General features: G+C 37.6%; 1 protein-coding gene across 6 annotated transcripts in view; it reads left to right on the top strand.

Moving 5' to 3' along the window:
* SETDB2 (SET domain bifurcated histone lysine methyltransferase 2) overlaps nt 1-22,880 on the top strand; it is a 93,269-nt gene that overhangs the window by 28,063 nt on the left and 42,326 nt on the right. For all 6 annotated transcript variants that reach the window (XM_059377914.1, XM_059377911.1, XM_059377910.1 and 3 more), the window contains 5 exons: nt 6,113-6,676; nt 17,689-17,805; nt 18,540-18,709; nt 20,762-20,978; nt 21,703-21,802. In XM_059377914.1, coding sequence (XP_059233897.1) covers nt 6,113-6,676; nt 17,689-17,805; nt 18,540-18,709; nt 20,762-20,978; nt 21,703-21,802 — 1,168 coding nt within the window. The remainder of the gene's footprint in view (nt 1-6,112; nt 6,677-17,688; nt 17,806-18,539; nt 18,710-20,761; nt 20,979-21,702; nt 21,803-22,880) is intronic.

The following is a 22,880-nucleotide window of genomic DNA, read 5'->3' as shown; positions in this document are numbered from 1 at the left end:
GCTATGATTAAGTTAGTAAGTCAGAAGTTACACAGTAAAAATGACTCTGGAACAATTGGATAGCATTTGGAAAATTTAGGTTAGAGCTTCATAGTACATCAGAATAAATTTCAGATGAAACTGGACTCCCACCTCATGGAAAAATTAATTATAAAATTAGAGTCCTAATAAAAATTTAAAAATAATAAGACTTGATGTCTTCTCATGACATTGTTTTCATGGCTTTATTCATAACATTATTTGCACTTTATTATAGATACTTAGTTGTCTGCCTAAAATGCAAGCTCCTTGAGATCATAGAGCTCTCATCATTTTTTCCATAGCACCCAGTGTATAGCAGGCACTCAAGAAATCTGGTGGAAGAATGATTGAGTGAGTGAACAAATAAACCCCTAATAGGAAATTGGACAAAGCATATGAATAGTTAACCAAAGGGGGGGAAAAAAGAGACCCGTAAACATAAAATTATGGTCAAATTCTCTGTTACTTAGAGAAAAACATTAAAGAGGTAATAAAGTACTGTTTTTCATTAATCAAATTGGTTAAAAATTTTAAAATAATTATATCAACATTCATATGGTATTAATTGGTCCAGCCTTTTTGAAAAGCAGTTTGGTAGTCTGTATGGGTTAAAATGTGTGTACCTCCTGGCACCATGATTGTGATCTCTAAATGTTATTTCTCATTAAGCAGGAGTGGCTTTGGAGGAATGGCTGATTCTAGACCGGAGACTTAGGACAGAAAGCAAAGAAAGCTATCAAAGACTACCAAGTGTGTTAGAAAGATGTAGGAGCAAACTTGGAGGAGCTCCCACTGGCCAAAAATCACACAATTTGAACGTCTAAAGGAATAATCACTGTGATTGATTTAAACACATTAAAACATGGATTAAAAATCCATTGGTTCCTGATGACATTTTAAAAATCAGTCACTTTAGTAGTTGCTAGGATACAATTCACCATGCTGAATTCTAGTAAATAAAGATAAAGAAACAAGCATTTATCCTGCTTCTCCTGTATTCACTGTATTTCAGATAACCCAAAAGTTGATGAGGAAAATCTCTTCTTTATCAAAGAATTCCAGCCAGAAAATGAAGTAGAAATGGTAGAATTAGAAAATTGTTATTTTTTACAACGTCCCCCATCCCCAAAGAAATTAGGCCAGTGCTGTCAAATTAATGGTGATAAGCACAGGTTTTTTGTTTTGTTTGAAACTTCAAATTTTTTGAGAAATACATGCAATGAGATGTTCCAGCAATGTTAAATTGCTGTAAAAGTTTCTAAACTTTTGCATCTTTATATTTTTGTACTTGTGAATTGGTAGCAAACCACTGGGGACTGACACCACCACACCTTGAGTAGCATTGACCTAGACAATGATCATGAGTGAATAACAAAACTATTAAGTGAAAGAAAAATCTAGAACAACGCCTCCCAGCCTAAGAACTTAAATCTAATCAAGCTTCTAGAACTGACTACTGATTTACCAAATAGAGGAACAGAGGAGTGAGTTAAATGACACCACCACAAGGAAAGCATCAACCAAATTCTGGAATGGGGGAAATGCTATAGGACAAGTAACACAATTTATTAAACTTCAACAAATAAATGTCATAAAATGAAGAGGGAGGGGATATTGCCATAAGATTAGAGGCAAAAAGACATCTGAATCAAAGTGTGTGGGACTTTTTGAATTCTATTTCAAACAACCAAAACCAAAATGTAAAGATGAGTCATTGAGATTCTATGTTTTTTAAAAGCCTTGTTAGTTACACATACTAAATTATTTCAGGTAATGTTTAGGATTTGCTTTAAAATACTTCATTCAGCATACTCTAGTGTGGGGCAAGAGGAGGAAGAATAGAAGTAAAACAGGCAACATGTTGATAGTTGAAGTTTGGTAACAAATGTCAAAGATAAACAAAACCAGACATTAAAGTGATGAACTGGTTTCATTCAGTCACTACTGACAGTAGGGGAAAAGCTGAGCTTCATTCAGATTTGTGCTGGGGTGACTGGAGTTTTAGAGGTGAATGAGGAAGTAGAGATAGAGGAAGAGGGGAGCTCAAGTGAAAAATTACAAAGAGTCAGTGTGAATTCCTCTGAGGCCAGCTGTATGTGCTAGCTGAAAACCATCAAAGTTAATATTTATCCTCCCAGAGAGACTGGCAGACAGAGGCCCTATGCTTCCGGACGATTAACTTTCAAGGGAAGGGCCTTCAGGACCTGGAGAAACGTACTCCTGAGTTGTAGGAATTAAATGCACATCTTTGAGGAATGGAGGAAAGATTCACAATTGTAAGCCCTTTTTAGTAAATGCTTTAAGAAAGGTGGAGGGGCTTATCTTCAGGTGTTGGCTAGAAGAAACCTTAAACTCTCCTGACAGCGTTGAGCTTTCTTAGGCAGCACTTCCCTTGGGAGACTTGGGTCCTCCTAGAGACATGGCCTTATGCTGCTAGAAGCCTTGCTAGAGTTTGGTTGACTTAGCGCACCGGTTTGGATAGAGATATTGTGTGCTGAGAGTTCTCCAGTGCTTACAAGTACGTGGGGGTCCAATATAGCAGGTTTTTTTTTTTAAATGAGAAAAATACAGAGCTATATATGTTTGCACGTTTTATTAACAAGAGGTTATTTTATTTATTTACTTATTTATTTCTTAAAGATTTTATTTATTTGACAGACAGAGATCACAAGTAGGCAGAGAGGCAGGCAGAGAGAGGCAGGCAGGGAGCCTGATGCGGACTCAAGCCTGGGACCCTGGGATCATGACCTGAGCCAAAGGCAGAGGCTTTAACCCACCCACCCAGGTGCCCCAATAAGAGGTTATTTTAAAATATGTATTCTTGTTACCCAGTAATTCATCTTAAAGGATGTATCGTACAATAATAATCAGGAATTTGGTCAAGGATATGTATGAGGATGTTCATTAAAGTAGTGACCTATAGGAAAATTGGAAACAAATATTTTTATCATTAAAAGATTTATAAATATAGTACATACTTTCATGTATTACATTGTAGGACATTCCAGAGCATCAGGAGCCATTGATTGATGAGTCTCTACAAAAGCAAGCACTCATAAATCGCTGGAAGGACTGACCCCATGGGGAACAGTTTGGCAATCTTTTTTTTTTTTTTTCTTAACAGATTTTATTTATTTATTTGACAGAGAGAAAGATCACAAGTAGGCAGGGAGAGAGGGAGAAGCAGGCTCCCCGCCGAGCAGAGTCTGACATGGGGCTTGATCCCAGGACCCCGAGACCATGACCTGAGCTGAAAGGCAGAGGCCTAACTGGCTGAACCACCCAGGCACTCCCAGTTTGGCAATCTTAACAAAATTACTAATTTATTTACCCTTGACCTAGTACTCCCACTTCTGGAAACATATTCTGAAGTGTTATCTTTACATGTTTGAAATTGTTATGTACAAGGTTATTCATTACTTCATGATTTGTGATAGCAAACGATTGGAAACAATACAAGACTAGTTAAATAAATTGTGGAATTTATGCAGAGGAGTGCTATATAGCTGGAAAAGGGATGGAGAACCTCATATCGGTGCATTCAGTATAGTAGCCACTAGCTACATGTGACTATTTAAATTTGAATTATTTGAATAAAATTAAATTTAAATTGATCAAAATTAAATTTAAAAACCAGTTTTCTGGGGACACCTGGGTGGCTCAATTGGTTAAGCAGCTGCCTTCGGCTCAGGTCCTGATCCCAGCATCCTGGGATCGAGTCCCGCATCGGGCTCCTTGCTCAGCGGGGAGCCTGCTTCTCTCCCTCTGTCTCTGCCTGCCACTCTGTCTGCCTGTGCTCGCTCTCTCTCCCTCTCTCTCTCTGACAAATAAATAAAAAATCTTTAAAAAAAAAACAAAAACCAGTTTTCTGGTTACTTTATCCACATTTAAAGTTCTCAATAGCCACATGTGGCTAGCAGGGCTATGAAATTGAACAGCCCAGGTACGGACCATTTCTTTTCTTTTTTTTTTTTTTTTATTAGATTTTATTTATTTATTTATTTGACAGAGAGAAATCACAAGTAGATGGAGAGGCAGGCAGAGAGAGAGAGAGAGAGAGAGAGAGAGGGAAGCAGGCTCCCTGCTGAGCAGAGAGCCCGATGCGGGACTCGATCCCAGGACCCTGAGATCATGACCTGAGCCCAAGGCAGCAGCTTAACCCACTGAGCCACCCAGGCGCCCCGGTACAGACCATTTCTATCAATGTAGAAAGTTATTGATGGTGTTGCTTAATATAGTGAGCATAAAAATATCTCTAAAATACCTATATAACTTTTATAATAAATAACAGATACCTAAAAATAGAAAATATTAGGTAAAACAAAACTTAGGTACTTTAGGGGCGCATGGGTGGCTCCGTGGGTTAAAGCCTCTGCCTTTGGCTCAGGTCATGATCCCAGGGTCCAGGGATCAAGCCCCACATCGGGCTCTCTGCTCCGCAGGGAGTCTGCTTCCTCTCTCTTTGCCTGCTTTCTGCCTACTTGTGATCTCTCTCTGTCAAATAAATAAATCTTAAAAAAAAAAAAAAAACTTAGGTACTTTATGAAAGATTAAATCTCAAGTTCTATACACATGGAATCTTCTCACAGATTTTTTTTTTCTTAAAATCGGTAACCTCTCCGTTTTCTTGTGTCAACTGATCATTTTCGTGTATGTCAGTATGAGGCCAGGTGGAATACACATTACAGAAGAAATCCAGTTGGCATAATTATTACAGGATTCTTGATGAATAAGTTTTTTGTTTTGTTTTTTAGCTAGCCCTTCCTGGTTTTTACAAGCAAGAATTTCTAACCAAGCATGCCTAAAGAAGTAACATTCCTCAAAGTGCATGCTCTAAATGATAGGTGCTGTAGCACAGAGTTACAGCTATAAGCACAACTTTCTGGGGATATTCTGAAATTAGGGAAATTCTTCCTATAATAGGAAGAATATTTGGTCTTTGTCCTGGTCGCTCATTTAGCTTCTAATACTTTTGGAATTTCCTGAAGAATGAGTGTCTTTGGTGTGCTAATTAAATGACTTGGTAATGCGCTCCCAGTTAGCTTCAGGGTGGAGGCTGGTCACGAAAAATTAAACCTCCTCTAGATGCTTGAAACTTGGGCACCTGGGTGGCTCAGTTGCTTACGCGACTGCCTTTGGCTCAGGTCATGATTCTGGAGTCTTGGGATCAAGTCCCACATCAGGCTCCGTGCTCAGCAGGGAGTCTGCTTCTCCCTCTTACCCTCTCCCCTCTCATGCTTTCTCTCTCTCTCTCTCTCTCTCTCTCTCAAGTAAATAAGATCTTTTTAAAAAAAGAAAGAAGAAGAAGAAGAATGAAACTTTCAGTCCTACCTACCAGCCTCCAGTGAGGAAAGAAGGGCTGGAGATTCAGATAATCTCCAATAGCAAATGATTTAATCAGTGGTGCTTACATAGTGAAGTCTCCATAAAAACTTCTAAGTGGACAGGGTTCTATAAGCTTCCTAGTTGAAGGTTTTGAGGTGTTGGAAGGGCAGCACACATGGAGAGGATAGGCCAGCTCCATTCCCCTTCCCAATTCCCTTGCTCTATGTACGTCTTAACATGTGGCTATCCCTGAGCTGTATCTTTTATTGTAAACTGGTAATAGTAATTAAAACATAGTAATATTACTGTAATAATAATTAAAGTGAATCTTTCTAGCAAATTATCAAACCTGAGGAGGGCATGTGGAAACCTCTGAGTAGGTCAGAGGGATTAGGTGGCCTGGAACTTACGTTTGGCATCTGAAGTGGGGACAATCTTGTTGGGACTGAGGCCTTTAACTTCTGGTATCTGAGGCTGGCTCTAGGCACATAGTGTCAGAACTGAACTGAATTATTGCACACTTAGTTGAAGAGGTGGACCTGAAAAAAGATACCATGTATTTGGTGTCCAGAGGGGGAAAACCCTTGAGGTGTAACTTTTATATGGTTACAGAACATGATAAGTAAAATGTTTATATCAGAGTCTGGCTTGTTTTAGTGATATCTAAAAAAAAATAGGAATTAATTTATACCTTAGTGTGAATTGTTTTTTAAAAATGGGGAATTACATATATTTGAGATACTAATGAGTAATTAATTTTAAACAGGTCCACAAAAAATAAGGAAATTCCTCCTTGGGCAAATAAGGTTCCATACATCAGAGAAAAGAAATCATCTTTGAATCTATCTTACCGAAGTCATGATTGCTCTCGAACTTGTCTAATGAAAGTACCACTAACCTTCAAGGGAGAAAACCCTCTGCAGCTACCCATCAAATGCCATTTCCAAAGACGACATGCAAAGACAAACTCTCATTCTTCAGCACTGCATGTGAGTTATAAAACCCCTTGTGGAAGGAGTCTACGAAACGTCGAAGAAGTTTTTCGTTACCTGCTTGAGACAGAGTGTAACTTTTTGTTTACAGATAACTTTTCTTTCAATACCTATGTTCAGTTGACTCGGAATTACCCAAAACAAGAAGAAATTGTTTCTGATATGGATATTAGCAATGGAGTGGAATCGGTACCCATTTCCTTCTGTAATGAGATTGACAATAGAAAGCTTCCACAGTTTAAGTACAGAAGGACTATGTGGCCACGTGCATATTACCTAAACAGCTTTACCAACATACTTACTGATTCATGTGACTGTTCTGAGGGCTGCATAGACATGTGAGTAGAAAAACATGGCATTTCAAAAAGTCTTCTGAATGTAGGGGTACTTGTCAGGAAGTCCTATTGTGTATCAGTTTGTCTGTTTGTCAGTCTAAACTCTGTTCACTAGGAATCTAAAATGGAAAATATATTCTATCACTAGCAATAGAAAAGAAAACTCTTTTCCAAATATTATAGTAATTTGAAAGTTATTTCTTCCAAAGATGAGTATTTCCTTTAGTCTAGTACCATAATCATAATAGCAACAAGTCTAGCTAATGCCATGTAGCAGAGCCAGAATCTTATAGTGTTACACATACACTTGTTACACAGGTGCTTTACATATAGTTTTTTCCGTAATCCTCACAAAACCCTGTGAAGTAGGTAATATTACTTCTGTGTTATAAATGAGAAAGTTGAGAAGCCAATTTTAAGGTTATAGGGCAAACAAACTAAAGAGTCGGTGTTTGAACCCATGCTCTTTACCATTTTGTTATATGTCTTATTTTAATTTTACAAATATTTCCTTGTTACTTCTTTATAAAGTCAGAGGTGCTTATAATTCATATTCTCATAAAATTGGCATTCCACTAAAAAATCATGTTCTTTTTTTTTTTTTTTTTTAATCTTTATTTATTTGACAGACAGAGATCACAAGTAGGCAGAGAGGCAGGCAGAGATAGAGAGGAGGAAGCAGGCTCCCTGCCGAGCAGAGAGCCCGATGCGGGACTCGATCCCAGGACCCTGAGATCATGACCTCAGCCGAAGGCAGCGGCTTAACCCACTGAGCCACCCAGGTTCCCAAAAATCATGTTCTAATATGTAAGAATTTGAAAATTTTATTTTAAGGGTATGTGAGATATATGTAGGTAGGCATATATGGAGTGGAGTTCTATTAAATACATTTAATTTAATGCAAATTTAGCTACCTGTACTAGGCAAAAGGAAAAGAAAGAGAAAAAGAAGTAATTTAAATAATATAGACAATAGTTTCACCATCTCAGTTAATTGAAGTATGAGAGAAGATATATAAATCTGTTACCTCAATTTGGCTCAGTTCCTTTAGGCAAGTCTCTCACAGTGCCAGATTTTATTCTGTTTTAAAATAAGGGGTTTTTTTTGTTTTGTTTTGTTTTGTTTTAATATTTTGTCTAAATATAATTGACGTGTGGCCAAGCCCAGTCTCAGTGCTGGAGGAAAAAGCTGTTGCACAATGTATACTTAATGGTCAGTTTATAAGATTTTTTTAAAAGAAACTTGACTATATATGATTTTTTATAAAAATTTATCTGAGAGAAAAATTTTATTTGAGAGGGAGAGAAGAAGAGAGGAAGAGAGAGAATCTCGTGCCCTGTGTGGACCCTTATGTGGGATGCCTAATGTGGGGCTGATCTCATGACCCTAAGATCATAACCTGAGCCGAAATTGAGAGTCAGATGTTTAAACCACCCAGGCACCCCAACTCTATATGGTTTTTGCTTTAACTCTGTAGACACTAACCTTGATATAACATGTATCACCATTATACATATTTTCATCTATATGTCAGAAACTAAAACAGAAATCACAAAAGCAAAGGCTGAAACCTGCTGGGATCTAGAAATGACACAAGCACTGTGGCTAGGGATTTTAACTCTTACTGGAGTGGGAATTAAACATGTCTCATGCGTGGCAGATAGTGGGCACTGAGTTCTCCAGGGCATAGAAACAGGCAGGGGCCTCTACAGGACTGGAAAGTAAGCTAATTATCTCACATAGCCTAGAATGGGATTAACAACAACTGGTTTTAGAGCAGTGAAACCCATAGTCACAGCCAGAGCAATGAGGAAAGGAGTCAACATAAAGGAGCACCCAGGAGTAAACCGCATAGAAAGGTAGGATTTTAGTAGCACACAAAGATGTATAGGACCATGAAGGCAGCATGAGTTCCAACAAATGGGAGCATTCACACATGAAGAATCCAAAATAAATATGATTAAAAGAGACTTTATTTTTTTTTTAAGATTTCATTTATTTGAGAGAGAGAGGAAGAAAGAGCATAGGAGAGCAGAGAGGGAAGGACAAGCAGACTCTAGTGAGTGCAGGCCTAACATGGGGCTGAATCTCACAACCCTGAGATCATGACCCAAGCTGAATTTAAGAGTCAGTTGCTCAACTGACTGAACCACTCAGGTGCCCCCAAAAGAGACTTTAAAATAGATATGTTTAAAATGTTCAGAGAGATTAAAATGTTAACATCCATGAAATAAGTGAAGGCTATTAGGCGGCCAGGGAAAGGTGTATATATATATAAAAAAAAATTGGAAATGTGGGAAATAAAGCGTGTGGTCACAGAAAAAAAAAAAAAAAAAAACAATAGATGGACTCAATGGTAGAGCTCATATAGCTGGAGAATAATTAGAAAGCACTAGTGAGTTGCAAGACGAAAGAGATCTTTCAGAATGAAAAAAGATGAAGACTCGGGCTGCCTGAGTGGCTCAGTGGGTTAAGCCGCTGCCTTCAGCTCAGGTCATGATCTCAGGGTCCTGGGATCGAGTCCCGCATCAGGCTTTCTGCTCAGTAGAAAGCCTGCTTCCCTCTCTCTATCTCTCTCTTTCTGCCTGCCTCTCTGCCTACTTGTGATCTCTGTCTGTCAAATAAATAAATAAAATCTTAAAAAAAAAAAAAAAAAAAGAAAAAAGATGAAGACTTGAGGAAGACAATTTACAGATTAAAAACTGTGAAGGATAAAATGAGAAACCTTAGAATATATCTGAGAAGAAGAAAAGAGCAACATTCAAAGAGCTAATAGCTGAAAATTTAAAAAGTATCTATGGTAAAGAATATATTCAAACACTGTCAGAAAAAAATTGACTAACAACACAGTTCTCATCAGAAATAAAGACAAAAACAGAGGCAGATTAGCTTAAAATGCCAAAGGCAAATAAATGTAAAACTAGAATTCTATACCAAGCCAGACCAGTCATTTGACAGGGTGATGTTCAAACAATTACATAGCCATTGAGGACATGCATACATTTTTTCCCAGCAATAGTACTTTTAAGTATATCTAGAGCATTGTTTTCCAAGCTACAGATTTAATGGGAGGTAAAATCATTAAAGCGATTGTAACTAGCATTTTTAAAATTTAAATAGTAAAGAAAATACCGAAGGGGGACCTGGCTGGCTTAGTCAGGAGATTGTGCTAATCTTGATTTCAGGGTTATATTTGAGCCCACGTTGGGTGTAGAAATTGCTTAAAAATAAAATCTTGGGGCACCTGAGTGATTCAGTTGTTTAAGCATCTGCCTTCGGCTTAGGTCATGATCCCAGGGCCCTGGGTTGGAGCCCAACATTGGGCTCCCTGCTCAGTGGAGAGCCTCCTTCTCCCTGTCCCTCTGCTGCTCCCCCTGCTTGTGCGTGCACTCACTCTCTCTCTTTCTCTCTCTCTCTCTCAGTCTGTCAAATAACTAAACAAAATCTTTAAAAAAAATCTTTAGGGGTGCCGGGGTGGCTCAGTCAGTTAAGTGTGTCTGACTCTTGGTTTCAGTCTCAGGTCTTGATCTTGGTGTTCTGGGATTGAGCCCCGCTTTGGGCCCCATGCTTGGCACTGGGTCTGCTTCAGATTCCTCTCCTACTCCCTCTCCCACTCATATTCACGCGCGCTCTCTCTCTCTCTCTCAAATAAATAAATCTTTAAAAAATAAATAAGTAAAAACAATAAAATATTTTTTAAAAAGAAACTACCCAAATATATCATACACAAAGGTAAAATTTCATGCCACTGTTTCAGTTTATACATACACATAGAGAAATATATTTGTATGCCTATATAGGATCATGAAGAAAATGTATTTCTTACTGTTGGTCCTTAATCAGAAATCAGAGAGATCCTACTCTAGATATGCTTACACATATGCATAACAAAAAGCTATTAGTTGCAGTATTGTTTGTAATATTTGAAAACTAGAAACAACTTAATTGTATACCAAGCAATTTCATTAAGCAACTTAATCACTTATCCAAATGCTATCAAAAAATTAAAAGGAATTGAGATTTGTATATAACACATATGAGCCTCAAAAACATTTTGAATGAAAATGGCAAATTGTAGGATAATAACTATAGTGAATTTTTAAAAACAATACAATATTTTGTTTGTAGGTACATACGCATGTAAAAGTATAAAGGATGCAGCACCAAACCTCTTGAGAGTTTAGTTTTATCTGTAATGTTTTATTTTTTAGAGATGATATATACAGTGTATATATAGTGTTTTTCTCCACATCTTTACCAACACTTGTTATTTCTTTGGGGTACTAAATATCCTGATAGGTGTGAGGTGATATCTCATTGTAGTCTTGATCTGCATTTCCCTGATGATGAGTGATGTTGAGCATCATTTCATGTGTTTGTTGGCCATCTGGGTGTCTTCTTTGGAAAAATGTCTGTTCATGTCTTCTGCCCGTTGGATTATTTCTTTTTAGGTGTTGTATAAATTTTTAATATATTTTGGATAGTAACCCTTTACTACATATGTCATTTGCAAATATCTTCTCTCATTTAGTAGGTTGTCTTTTAGTTTTGTTGATGGTTTCCTTTGCTGTATAGAAGCTTTTTATTATGGTGTAGTCCCAAAAGTTTATTTTTTGCTTTTATTTCCCTTGCCTCAGGAGACATATCTAGAAAAATACCACTTCAGCCAATGTCAGAGAAATTGCTGCCTGTGCTAAAACTCTCTTTTGGGAGTTTTTTGGTTTCAGGTCCCACGTTTAGGTCCTTAATCCATTTTAAGTTTATTTTTTATATATGGTGTGAGAAAGTGGTCCAATTTCATTCTTTTGCATGTAGCTATCATGTTTTCCTGGCACCATTTGTTGAAGAGACTTTTTTCCCATTGCATATTCTTGCCTCTTTTTTCAAAATGTTGGTTGACCATATAATCATGGGTTTGTTACTGGACTTTTTTTTTTTTTTTTAAGATTTTATTTATTTGACGGAGAGAGAGAAATCACAAGTAGGCAGAGAGGCAGGCAGAGAGAGAGAGGGGAGGAAGCAGGCTCCCTGTGGAGCAGAGAGCCCCATGCGGGGCTCGATCCCAGGACCCCTGGGATCATGACCTGAGCCGAAGGCAGAGGCTTTAACCCACTGAGCCACCCAGGCGCCCCTGTTACTGGACTTTTTATCCTATTCTGTTGATCTGTGTGTCTGTTTTTGTGCCAGTACCATTCTGTTTTGATTCCTATAGCTTTGTAGTATAACTTGAAATCCAGAATTGTGATCTTTTTCAAGCTTGTTTGGCTATTGTGTGTGTGTGTGTGTGTGTGTGTGTGTGTGTGTGTGAGATTCCATACAAATTTTAGGATTATTTGCTCTGTGAAGAATGCTGTTGGTGTTTTAATATGAATTGTATTAAATCTGTAGATTGCTTTGGGTAATATAGACATTTTAACAATATTTGTTCTTCCAAGCCATGAGCATGGAATATCTTTCCATTTATTTGTGTCTTCTTCAATTTAATCAGTAATTTTCAGGGTACAGGTCTTTCATCTTGGTTTAGTTTGTTCTTAGGTATTTTACTATCTTGGTGCAATTGTAAATGAGATTGCTTTCTTATTTTCCCTTCCTATTGCTTCATGTAGAAAAATGCAATAGATTTCTCTACATGGATTTTGTATCCTGTAACCTTACTAAATTCATTTATTAGTTCTAGTAGTTTTTTGGTGGAATCTTTAGGGTTTTCTGTATATAGTATCATGTCATCTGCAAATAACGACAATTCTACTTCTTTCTTACCAATTTGAATGCCTCTTCTTTCTTTTTCTTGTCTGATTGCTGTGGGTAGGACTTCCAGTATTATGTTGCATAAAAGTGGTGAGAATGGACATCCTTGTCTTGTGCCTGATCTTAGAGGAAAAACTCTCAGTTTTACACCATTGAGTATGATGTTAGCTGTGGGTTTGTCAGTTATTCACTCATGGCCTTTATTATATTGCAGCATGACCCCTCTAATCCCACTATGTTGAGAGTGGGGTTTTTTTTTGTTTTTTCAATCACGAATGATGTTGAATTTTGTCAAATGCCTTTTGTGAATCTATTGAGATGATCCAATGATTTTTGTCCTTCCTTTTGTTAATATAGAGTATCATGTTGATTAATTGCATATATTGAGCCATCTTTGCATCCAGGAATAAATCCCACTTGACCATGGTGAATGATCTTTGTAGTATATTGTTGAATTTGGTTTGCTAATCTTTTGTTGAGGATTTTTGCATATATGTTCATTAGCTACATTGCTCCGTTGTTTTCTTTTTTCCTAATATCCTTATCTGGTTTTGATACCTAGATAATGCCTCGTAGAATGTATTTGGATGTTTTCCTTCCTCTTCTATTTTTTGGAATAGTTTGAGAATAGGTATTAACTCTTCTTTAAATGTTTAATATTAACTCTTTTTAAATGGAGTTTTTGATTTACAATTCAGTTTTGTTACTAGTAATCATTTATTCTATTTTTTCTTGATACTTATGGAAAATTATTTTTGTGAATTTATCGATTTCTTCTACATTGTCTAATTTGTTGGCTTGTAATTTTTCATAGTAATCTCATCTCTTATAATCCTTTGTATTTCTATGGTGTCAGTTATTACTTAACTGCTTTCATTTCTGATTTTATTTATTTGAATCCTCTCTCCCTTTTTTTGATGAATCTGACTAAAGGTTTATCAATTTTTTTTTCTTATCAAAAACCAGACTCTTGGTTTCATTAATATTTTCTATTTTTTTTCCTTGTTCTCTGTTACATTTATTTCTGCTCTGATCTTTTTTATTTCCTTTCCTCTACTAATTTTGAGTCTTGTTCTTTATCTACTTCCTTTAGGTGTAAGTTTAGATTGCTTGAGATTTTTCTTATTTTTTTGAGGTTAGTATATATTTCCCTCTTAAATCTGCTTTTGCTGCATGCCAAAAATTTTAGACCATTTGTGTTTCATTTGCTTAGAGGTATTTTTTAATTTTCTCTTTGATTTTTTCATTGGCCCATTGGTTGTTGTCTAGTAGCATGTTGTTTAACCTCCACATGTTTATGATTTTTCCACTTTTTTTCTTTTAATTGATTTCTGATTTCATTCCATTTTGTCAGAAAAGATGCTTGATATGATTTCAGTCTTAAGTTTATTAAGACTCATTTGTTGGGATATATGACCTGTCATGTGGAATGTTCCATGTGCTCTTCAAAACAATGTGTATTCTCTTGTTTTTGGCTGGAGTGTTCTGTATGTATATTTCAAGTCCATCCAGTCTACTGTTCAAAGACACTGTTTCATTACTGATTTTCTGCCTGGATGACCTATCCATTAGTGTAAAGAAAATGTTAAAGTCCTCTACTATTATTGTATTACTGTTAGTTTCTCCCCTGGTGTCTGTTAAAATTTGCTTTATACATTTAGTTGCTCCAGTGTTGGGTGCTTAGATACTGAACAGTGCTATATCCTGTTGTTAGATTCATCCATTTGTCATTATATAATGCACTTCTTTGTCTCTTAATACAGTCTTTGTTTTGAAGTCTATTCTGTCTGATACAAGTATTGCTACTGCAGGTTTGTTTGTTTGTTTTTCACTTCCATTTGCTTGGAATATCTTTTTCCATCTCTTCACTTTCAGTCTGTATGTATCTTTAGGTCTGTAGTAAGTCTCTTTCTTGTAGGCTGCATATAGATGGGTCTTGGTTTTTTTGATTTTGCTCTGTTTTTGTGGTTTTGTTTTGTTTTTGTTTTTGTTTTTTAGAGAGGGAGGGGAGGGGCAGAGGCAGAAGCAGAAGGAGAGAGAGTATCTTAAGCAGGCGCCATACCCAGCAAAGAGCCTTACATTGGGCTGGGTCTTACAATCCTGAGACCATGAACTGAGCCAAAATCAAGAATCGATCCTTAACTGACTAGGCCACCTAGGCCCCTGTCTTATCTTTTGATTGAAGCATTTGGTCTATTTGTATTTAACATAATTATTAATAGGCATGTACTTATTGCCATTTTGTTAATTGTTTTTGTAGTTCTTTTCCATTCCTTTTTTCTTCTCTTATTCTCTTTCCTTACGGTTGATTACTTTCTTTAGAGTTAGGCTTGGCTTTCTTTCTCTTTCTCTTTCGTGTCTCTGTTCTAGGTTTTTGGTTTGTGGTTACCACGAGGTTTATATATAACTTCCTTAGGGGTACCTGGGTGGCTTAGTCAGTTAAGCAACTGCCTTCAGCTCAGGTCATGTTCTCAGGGTCCTGGGAATGAGCCCGCGTCAGTCTCCCTACTCAATGGGGAATATAATTTTTCCCAGTTCCTCTGCCCCTCCCTCCACACTCATTGTCTCACTCCCTCTAAAATAAATAAAATTATGACATATAACATCCTAAGTGTATAACAGTCTATATTAAGCTCATGGTCTCAAGTTTGAACACACTATAAATGAGCTTTATTTTAACTTCCCTCTCCCTCATTTTATATCTATGTTGTCATATTTTATATCTTTTAATTTTGTGAGTCCCCTTTCATAATTTTCCTCTAATGGCCTTTTCTTTTCCACTTCAAGAAGTCACTAACATTTCTTGAAAGGTCAGTTTGATAGTGATAAACCCTTTAACTTGTTTGTCTGGAAAAATCTTTCTCTCTCACTCAGTTCTGAATGATAATCTTGCCAGATAGAGTATTCTTGTTTGTGGATTTTATTCTTTAAACACATTTTTTATTCTTAAGTTTTTGCTAAAAACCAGCTGATTGTATTATTAGGTTTCCTTTGTATGTTATTAATTGCTTCTCTCTTGTTGCTTTTTAAAATTCTATCTTTAATCTTTGACATTTTAATTATTATATGTCATGGTGTGTATCTCTACAGATTCATCTTGTTTGGAACTTTCTGTACTTTCTCAACCCAGATGTCTGTTTCCTTCTCTAGATTAGGGAAATATTGAGCTGTTACTTCTTCAAATAAGTTTTCTACCTCTTTCTCTCTTCTGATTGCAGGACGTTTATAATTCAGATGTTTGTTCACTTGATACTGTCCAAAAGGTCCCTTAACCTATCCTCCTTTTTAAAAATTCTGTTATCTTGTCATTAATCAGCTTGGGTAGTTTCCATTACCCTATCCTCCAGATTGCTAATATGTTCTTCTGCATCCCCTAATCTATTGATTCCCTCTAGTGTAGTTTTCAATTCAGTTATATTCTTCAACTCTGACTGATTCTTTTTCATATTTTCTATCTCTTTGATGCAGTTTTCACTGAGTTCACCCAGTCTTCTCTGCAATCTGGTAAACATCTTCATGATCGTTACTTTGAACTCTGTCAGGATATTGCTTATATCCATTTCATTTAGTTTACTTTCTAAGGTTTTGTGTAGTTCTTTGTTTGGAGCATGTTCCTGTTTCCTCATTTTGCTTGACTTTCTGTCTTTATTTCTATGAATTAGGCAGCATGTTTGCTTCTCCTAAACTAGAAGAAATGATCTTTGCATGGTTATGTCTATGGAGACTATGTACCTGGTGACTGGCTGGCTCACAGGAGCTGTGGCTGGCTGTTGTGGGCTAGAGGCCGCAGGGGACCCTGTGCTGGGGCTGTTTTAGTGGGATGCCTGAAGCTGAAGTTGGTGCGGGATGAGCTGTGCTCGGGCTCTCAGTGCATGTAGGACATTGGCCAGATAGCTGAATCTGAAGTGGGTATGGGCTGTAATGGTCCCAGGGCTCTTTACAGAGGGGGAACCCTGTGAGTACAGCTGAAGGTTAAGTGGATATGAGGCCAGGGGTCCCCATAGTTCTTTATTCAGGAGAGCTCTGGTAGCGTAGCAATGGCTGAGGCAGGGCATGAGTCAGGATGTTCTAGGATACTATGCACCAGGGATGCGCAGACATCATCCGGAGCCAAGGTGTTATGAGCCTGGGCTGTTCTAGGATACTTTGCACCTGTGTCATCTTGACACACCTTGAGAGATGGCTGGAGCTGTATTAAGTGTGTGCTTTGTGTGCTGTACTGGGGCTGCTTTGATGGGATGGCTAGGGCTGGTATGGGTTAGGGGCCCAGAGTTCACTGCAGTGATAGACCCACGAGGGTACCTGGACCTTTTCCCTGTCTGCAGTATCAAGGGAGAGGGGGAATATCAACCGTGGTGTTCACCAGCCCCTCTGACTTGGAGTGAGTTTCAGCAGCTCTCCCCCCATTTTGCATAGTTCTAGGGTTGAGTCCTTTGTATTCTAGTAGCTCTTTTAAACAGGCTTTTTTCTGTGCCCTGCTGAGGTCGCAGGTGGACTAAGACATCCAGACCGTACTCTGATCTGTGCTATCAAGGTGGAGAGGAAACGTAAACTGTGGTGCTTGCCAGCCTCATAACCCAGACAGGATTCCAGCAGCTGCTCCCCTGCCAAATGGCAGGGGTCTAGGGCTAGTTCCTTTATATTCTAGTTGTCATTTTAAGCCACAGCTTTTTTTCTGTGCTCCAGGGTAGACAGATCTGCTCAACAGTCGCTCCTCATTGCAGTTCAAAGTGTCAGAGGTGGTGGGGGTTCCCTTCGTTACTGTGTCTCTGTCTCTCTCTCTCTCTCTGTGGTCTGTCTTTTGTGTGTGTGTGTGTGCAGAAGCTTCTCAGTCAGCCCTTATTCTTCAGGAGGCATTGCTCTATAATTAGGTAGATATAGTATGTTCATGGAGGGGGTGAGTTCAGGGTCTTCCTACATTGCCATCTTTTTTTTTTTTTCTTAAGATTTTATTTATTTGAGAGAGAGAAAGAGAGAGCATGAGAAGGAAGAGGGTCAGAGGGAGAAGCAGACTTGATCCCAGGACCCTGGGATCATGACCTGAGCCGAAGGCAGACACTTAAGGACTTACACCAACCAGGCGCCCCAGTTTTTGTCCTTTAAAGAGATCTCTTCTTTAGGGAAGAAGTCCAACTGTCCATGAGCTAAGTGACTATTCTAAATACAATTACATTCTTTACTATATTATTTACATTTTTATCAAGACTCTCTTTACTTAAGTTGGTGCTTTTTTATTCTAACTTCTTGATCCATTGCTTTCCTTTTAGAACAAAATGTGCATGTCTTCAACTGACCGCAAGGAATGCCAGGACTTGCCCCTTGTCAAGTAATAAAATAACCACTGGATATAAATATAAAAGACTACAGAGACAAATACCTACTGGGTAAGATACCTTGAGGATTTATTGCAGGGTGTTTGTATTTTTGAAGGTGGGTACTTTATTGTTGTGGTCTGTAGTCTTATAGATATCATTAAATATTAATTTTTTATACCAAAAATATATATTAAGGAATAAAAAACCAAATTTATATATTGTTCTTGGAAATAGAAGTCAGAAAAGAAAAAGAAAGAAAGAAATGGAAGTCAGAGAGCACACACAGGGTAAATGTGTACTTAAACACCCATCTGCTTTGAGTCTAGCTCTTACCCTCTAGGGTTAGACTACTTTGGGAAGCTCTTTCCCCACTGAGAAATAGAATTTGCAAAGCTCATCTAAGAATTGGGAATTTTCAAACTTTCAAAATTGTTGTTATTAAAAAATACAGAGAAATGGAAAAGCTTTCTTTTTAGATATTCCTTTCCCAGACATTACTAGACATTTAAAAAAAGCTAACATTTATTATGTGCCAGGCATTGCCGTAAGCCCCTTGTAAATACTGACTCATTTAATCGTGAAACAACCCTACAACATAGGTACTATTATATATCCCAATTTTAGAAAATGGGAAATTGATAACTCATCCAAAGCTATGATGAGAATCCAGGCAGCGTAGCTTGGGGAGGCTTCACACTTAGTCTGCCTCCTGTCCTAAGTATTAGTGAGGTAGCAGTATAAACTGCTTTTGCTTTTAATTTAGGATATCTGATTTATTTTTTTCTTGCATATTTTATTGACAGCATTTATGAATGCAGCCTGTTATGCAAGTGTAATCGGCGAATGTGTCAAAACCGAGTTGTCCAGCATGGACCTCAAGTGAGGCTACAGGTGTTCAAAACTGAGAAGAAGGGATGGGGAGTACGCTGCCTAGATGACATTGACAGAGGGACATTTGTTTGCATTTATTCAGGTAAAGCAAAGGTTAATTATTCAAATTACTATAGTAAGATCTGCATTTCTGAATCTCCATTTTACTAAATCTTATAGCAAGGACAGGAGCAACAATATAGAGGAGGAGCATCAGAGGAGGGCAGGTGACTGGGAAATCGAGCACTCGCAGATGAGGAGATACTGGGTATTCCAGAAAAAACAAAAGGCTCAGAGATAAAACTTGGGTTATTATGTGAGGCATTTTTTTTTCTCTCCATCGCTATAGATGCTTTGGGATAAGTTAAGACTTTTTGAATAAGAAAGCTAAATGACTGACTTCCTAAGGTAAAGATTATCAACCAAAGATGATCTTGTTCAATAATTTGAACTGTTAGAATTTAACAAGTTAAGTCTGTAATAAATACCTGCACAAGATGATTCAGGCAGTGACTTTAAGCAGCTCCCTCCATTTCAGGGACTCAAGTTGCCCATCTCTAAGCAAAGCTTCCCAACCAGTGTTTTATGGTTGTGCCATTACTGATTTTTTCTGGTCACAACCCCTCGGCCAGAAACATCAGTTGCAGTAGTCTCAGCCATTTACCCTGGAGTATCAGGCAAAAAAGCCTCACTCCCTGTGTGTACCATGAAATGAGAAAGGTTGAGGATACATGGCTCTGGAACCAGTCTGAAGGAATTATGCTGGACCAAGTCTTGGCAGGAAGGCAGCAGAGACCAGAGCAACCACAGCCATCCTCATCTGAAATTCCAGATTCACTTCAGTGAAAGCAAGAATTAGTATAATTCATAACAGCCACATTTGGATCCACATACTACACAATTTGCCTACACATTAATCTCTCATATTTCTAAAAATCACTCTTTGATGAGAGTCAGCTGCCTTATAAGGAGCCACATGGTGTCCAGGAAGTATCATTAGTTTTGTCCTCATTACTAGAAAATGTACTTAAGGTACCTCTCTAATCTAGCTGCTGATTTTGACTTGGTAACTATAGTTTTGAGTCCCTTAAAAGAAAATGCATAAACTTTAAGTTTTAATATTACACTAGAACTTAATATGAGAGCAATAGGCACAATTGCCTTACATTTACATAGGTCACTTTATTAAAAAATACAGGTTTTTTAAAAAGATTTTATTTGAGAGAAAGCAGGAGTGGGGATGGTGGGGGAATGGAAAGCGGCAGAGGAAGAGGGAGAAGCAGACTCCTTACTGAGCAGGGAGCCCAACATGGGGCTTGATGCCAGGACCCCGGAATCAGGACCTGAGCTGAAGGCAGATATTTAATTGACTGAGCCACCCAGGAGCCTTAAAAAAATACAAGTTTTAACTGATAAAGCATTTTAATTAGACTTTTTTTTTTTAAGATTTTATTTATTTATTTGACAGAGATCACAAGTAGGCAGAGAGGCAGGCAGAAGGGAGGAGAGCAGGCTTCCTGCTGAGCAAAGAGCCCGATGCAGGGCTCAATCCCAGGACCCTGGGATCATGACCTGAGCCGAAGGCAGAGGCTTTAACCCACTGAGCCACCCAGGCGCCCCTTAACTAGATATTTTAACTAGACACAAAAGCTGCGATGTTAAGAGTGGAGCTCCCTATGGGCCGCCCTTCATTTTATATCAGAACAGACAAATGCCTTTTTTCATTTATTTATTTATTTATTTTAATATTTTATTTATTTATTTGACAGAGAGAGAGAGATCACAAGTAGGCAGAGAGAGAGGTGGAAGCAGGCTCCCTGCTGAGCAGAGTCCGATGTGGGGCTCGATCCCAGGACTCTGAGCCTAAGGCAGAGGTTTTAACCCACTGAGCCACCCAGGCGCCCCAAATGCCTTTTTTTTTTTTATATGGCCAGTGTTTTTTCGTATACTGGAAGATAGGAAGTCACTTAGTGGTCTTTTATTTATTGTTTCTTACAAGAGTTTCCTAGGGTGAGTTAATGTATTTATTTTCATTATAGAAATATGGTACATTTCACAGAGATCTTTAGTAATGGAGCAGAATGGAGATGTTCTTTTATTGTTTAGCAATTTTATTATTTTTTTTCTTAATAAACTCTTACTTTTTTTCTTTTAGGAAGATTACTCAGCAGATCTAACACTGAGAAACCTAATGCTATTGGTGAAAATGGAAAAGAAGAGAATATTATGAAAAATATGTTTTCAAAAAAGAGGAAAATAGAAGCTGCAGATTGTGAGGTTGAAGTTATCCCATTAGAACTGGAAACACACAAAAGTGCTGAGACTGAGGAATATCTGCCTACGTTCAGTAATAATTTAAAAGAGCCTGTTATGTAAGTAAGATACTATGAACCCAGTCAAGATTGATCTATATTATTGAACAAGAATGGTTCCTTTTGTTTCTGACTTCCCCTGCCCCCACTACTCCTATGTATCTCCTATATATCAACTTGCTTCACAGTTGTTAAGTTTAACTCTGAAAAATCTAGAATGCTTATATTTTAAAAACTAGCCAACATATTTATCTCCTCAGTGTCCTATTTGTGTAGTTTTACTTTTAAAAGACTTATCCCTTTTTTTTTTTTTTTTAAAGATTTTATTTATTTATTTGTCAGAGAGACAGCGAGCACAGGCAGACAGAGAGGCAGGCAGAGGCAGAGGGAGAAGCAGGCCCCTCGCGGAGCATGGAGCCCGATGTGGGACTCGATCCCAGGACGCCGGGATCATGACCCGAGCCGAAGGCAGCTGCTTAACCAACTGAGCCACCCAGGCATCCCAAGACTTATCCCTTTAATCAGAGTCTTTATGGATGTCACAACTTTTGCTGTCCTTTTTATTTTCTGTCATCTTATTCACAATCCTTTTCACAGATTCATTTTTAAAAATACTTCAAAAATGATTGGCTCTAAAATATATTTCCTTCTTTAGTGGGAGATAAGCATAGGTGTTACTAGATTAATTTCTAAATGGATACTTCTGTAACAGTGATACCTATATTTCAAGGTCCAATAAAGAGAATTTTTAGTGATATATAGAATAACTGTTTTTCCTTTTCAGAGAAATGAAATGTAACAATATTTCAAGAATTCAATATCATTCAGTCATTAGAAGTCCTAAAGTGAAGACAGCCATTATTCAACGCAATGGGAAAAGGATGGTAAAAACTGCAAAATGTAGATGGGCCCCTTATGAGAACATTAACTGTGATTTCAACTTTGTCTTTTATTTAATTCCAGTTGTTTGTATAATTTAGTAATATGTAGGAATTCTTTTATTACTTTGGAAGGGACATACTGTTGAAGTATTAGGATCGTGTTTTATTTACTTAGTGTCCTCCAGGGTCATTGGCCTGTTCCCAACTTAGATACATAAGGAGACTGTTGATCATGATCTGACAATGTGTTCCACTGAGACTGAGAGCTGTCTAGTTCTGAGAATTTATAGAAAAGCTAGAATGTTCCAGAGTTGGGAGTGATACATAATAAGAAAAAGATGGAGTAATTTAGGTTAAGAAGATAAGGTTGAGAGGCATAAGAGAAAGTCTAATGAAAGAATCATCCAGAACACACCATTCTACATAACTTCTGAAGGTATAGTTTTCAGTCTCTACTGAGAAAAATTAGCCAGAGACTATAACTTGGAAGCAGTGAAAGATACAGGAAAAAAAACAAAGAAAGACATAAAGGTAGTTCACAGTAGGGCTTGTTGATAAAAAAATAAAAATTCTGCCCTACGTGATGTGCCAATATTTGCCCTCTGCCTAGCGATGTACATACAGTAAGTACCTCTTCAAGATCACATAATTATGAAAAGGTTAGTCCATTAGACCACATAGAACTCCAGCTCTGCTGCTTTCTACCTGGGTCACATGTCCATGTCTACATTTCTTTATCTGTAAAATGCGGAGAATATTATCTGTCTCAGAGTTAAGAGGATTAAATGAGAGAAGCTTCAGAAACTTGGTGTAGCATAGTGTTTGACACCCAAGTGCTCAATAAATATTGACTATTTAAGTAAATTGAATAATAATAATAATAATGGTCAACACTTATTAAACACATAGTTGAGTGCCAAGTGTGGTGTTAAACTTATGACCTTTTTAAAAGTTATCATTAATATATAAAGTGATTGCTGTATCTACAACTTGTAAACACCGGCAACTCCTTTGACCTCCTTGAAGTAAAAACTGGCCAAAGTGTGCTTTTATCTTTGTATACCTTATAGTTGAAGCCGAA

The sequence above is a fragment of the Mustela nigripes genome, chromosome 15, assembly GCF_022355385.1.
Source record: "Mustela nigripes isolate SB6536 chromosome 15, MUSNIG.SB6536, whole genome shotgun sequence".
NCBI lineage: Eukaryota > Metazoa > Chordata > Mammalia > Carnivora > Mustelidae > Mustela > Mustela nigripes.
This window is presented reverse-complemented; position numbering and strand designations above follow the sequence as displayed.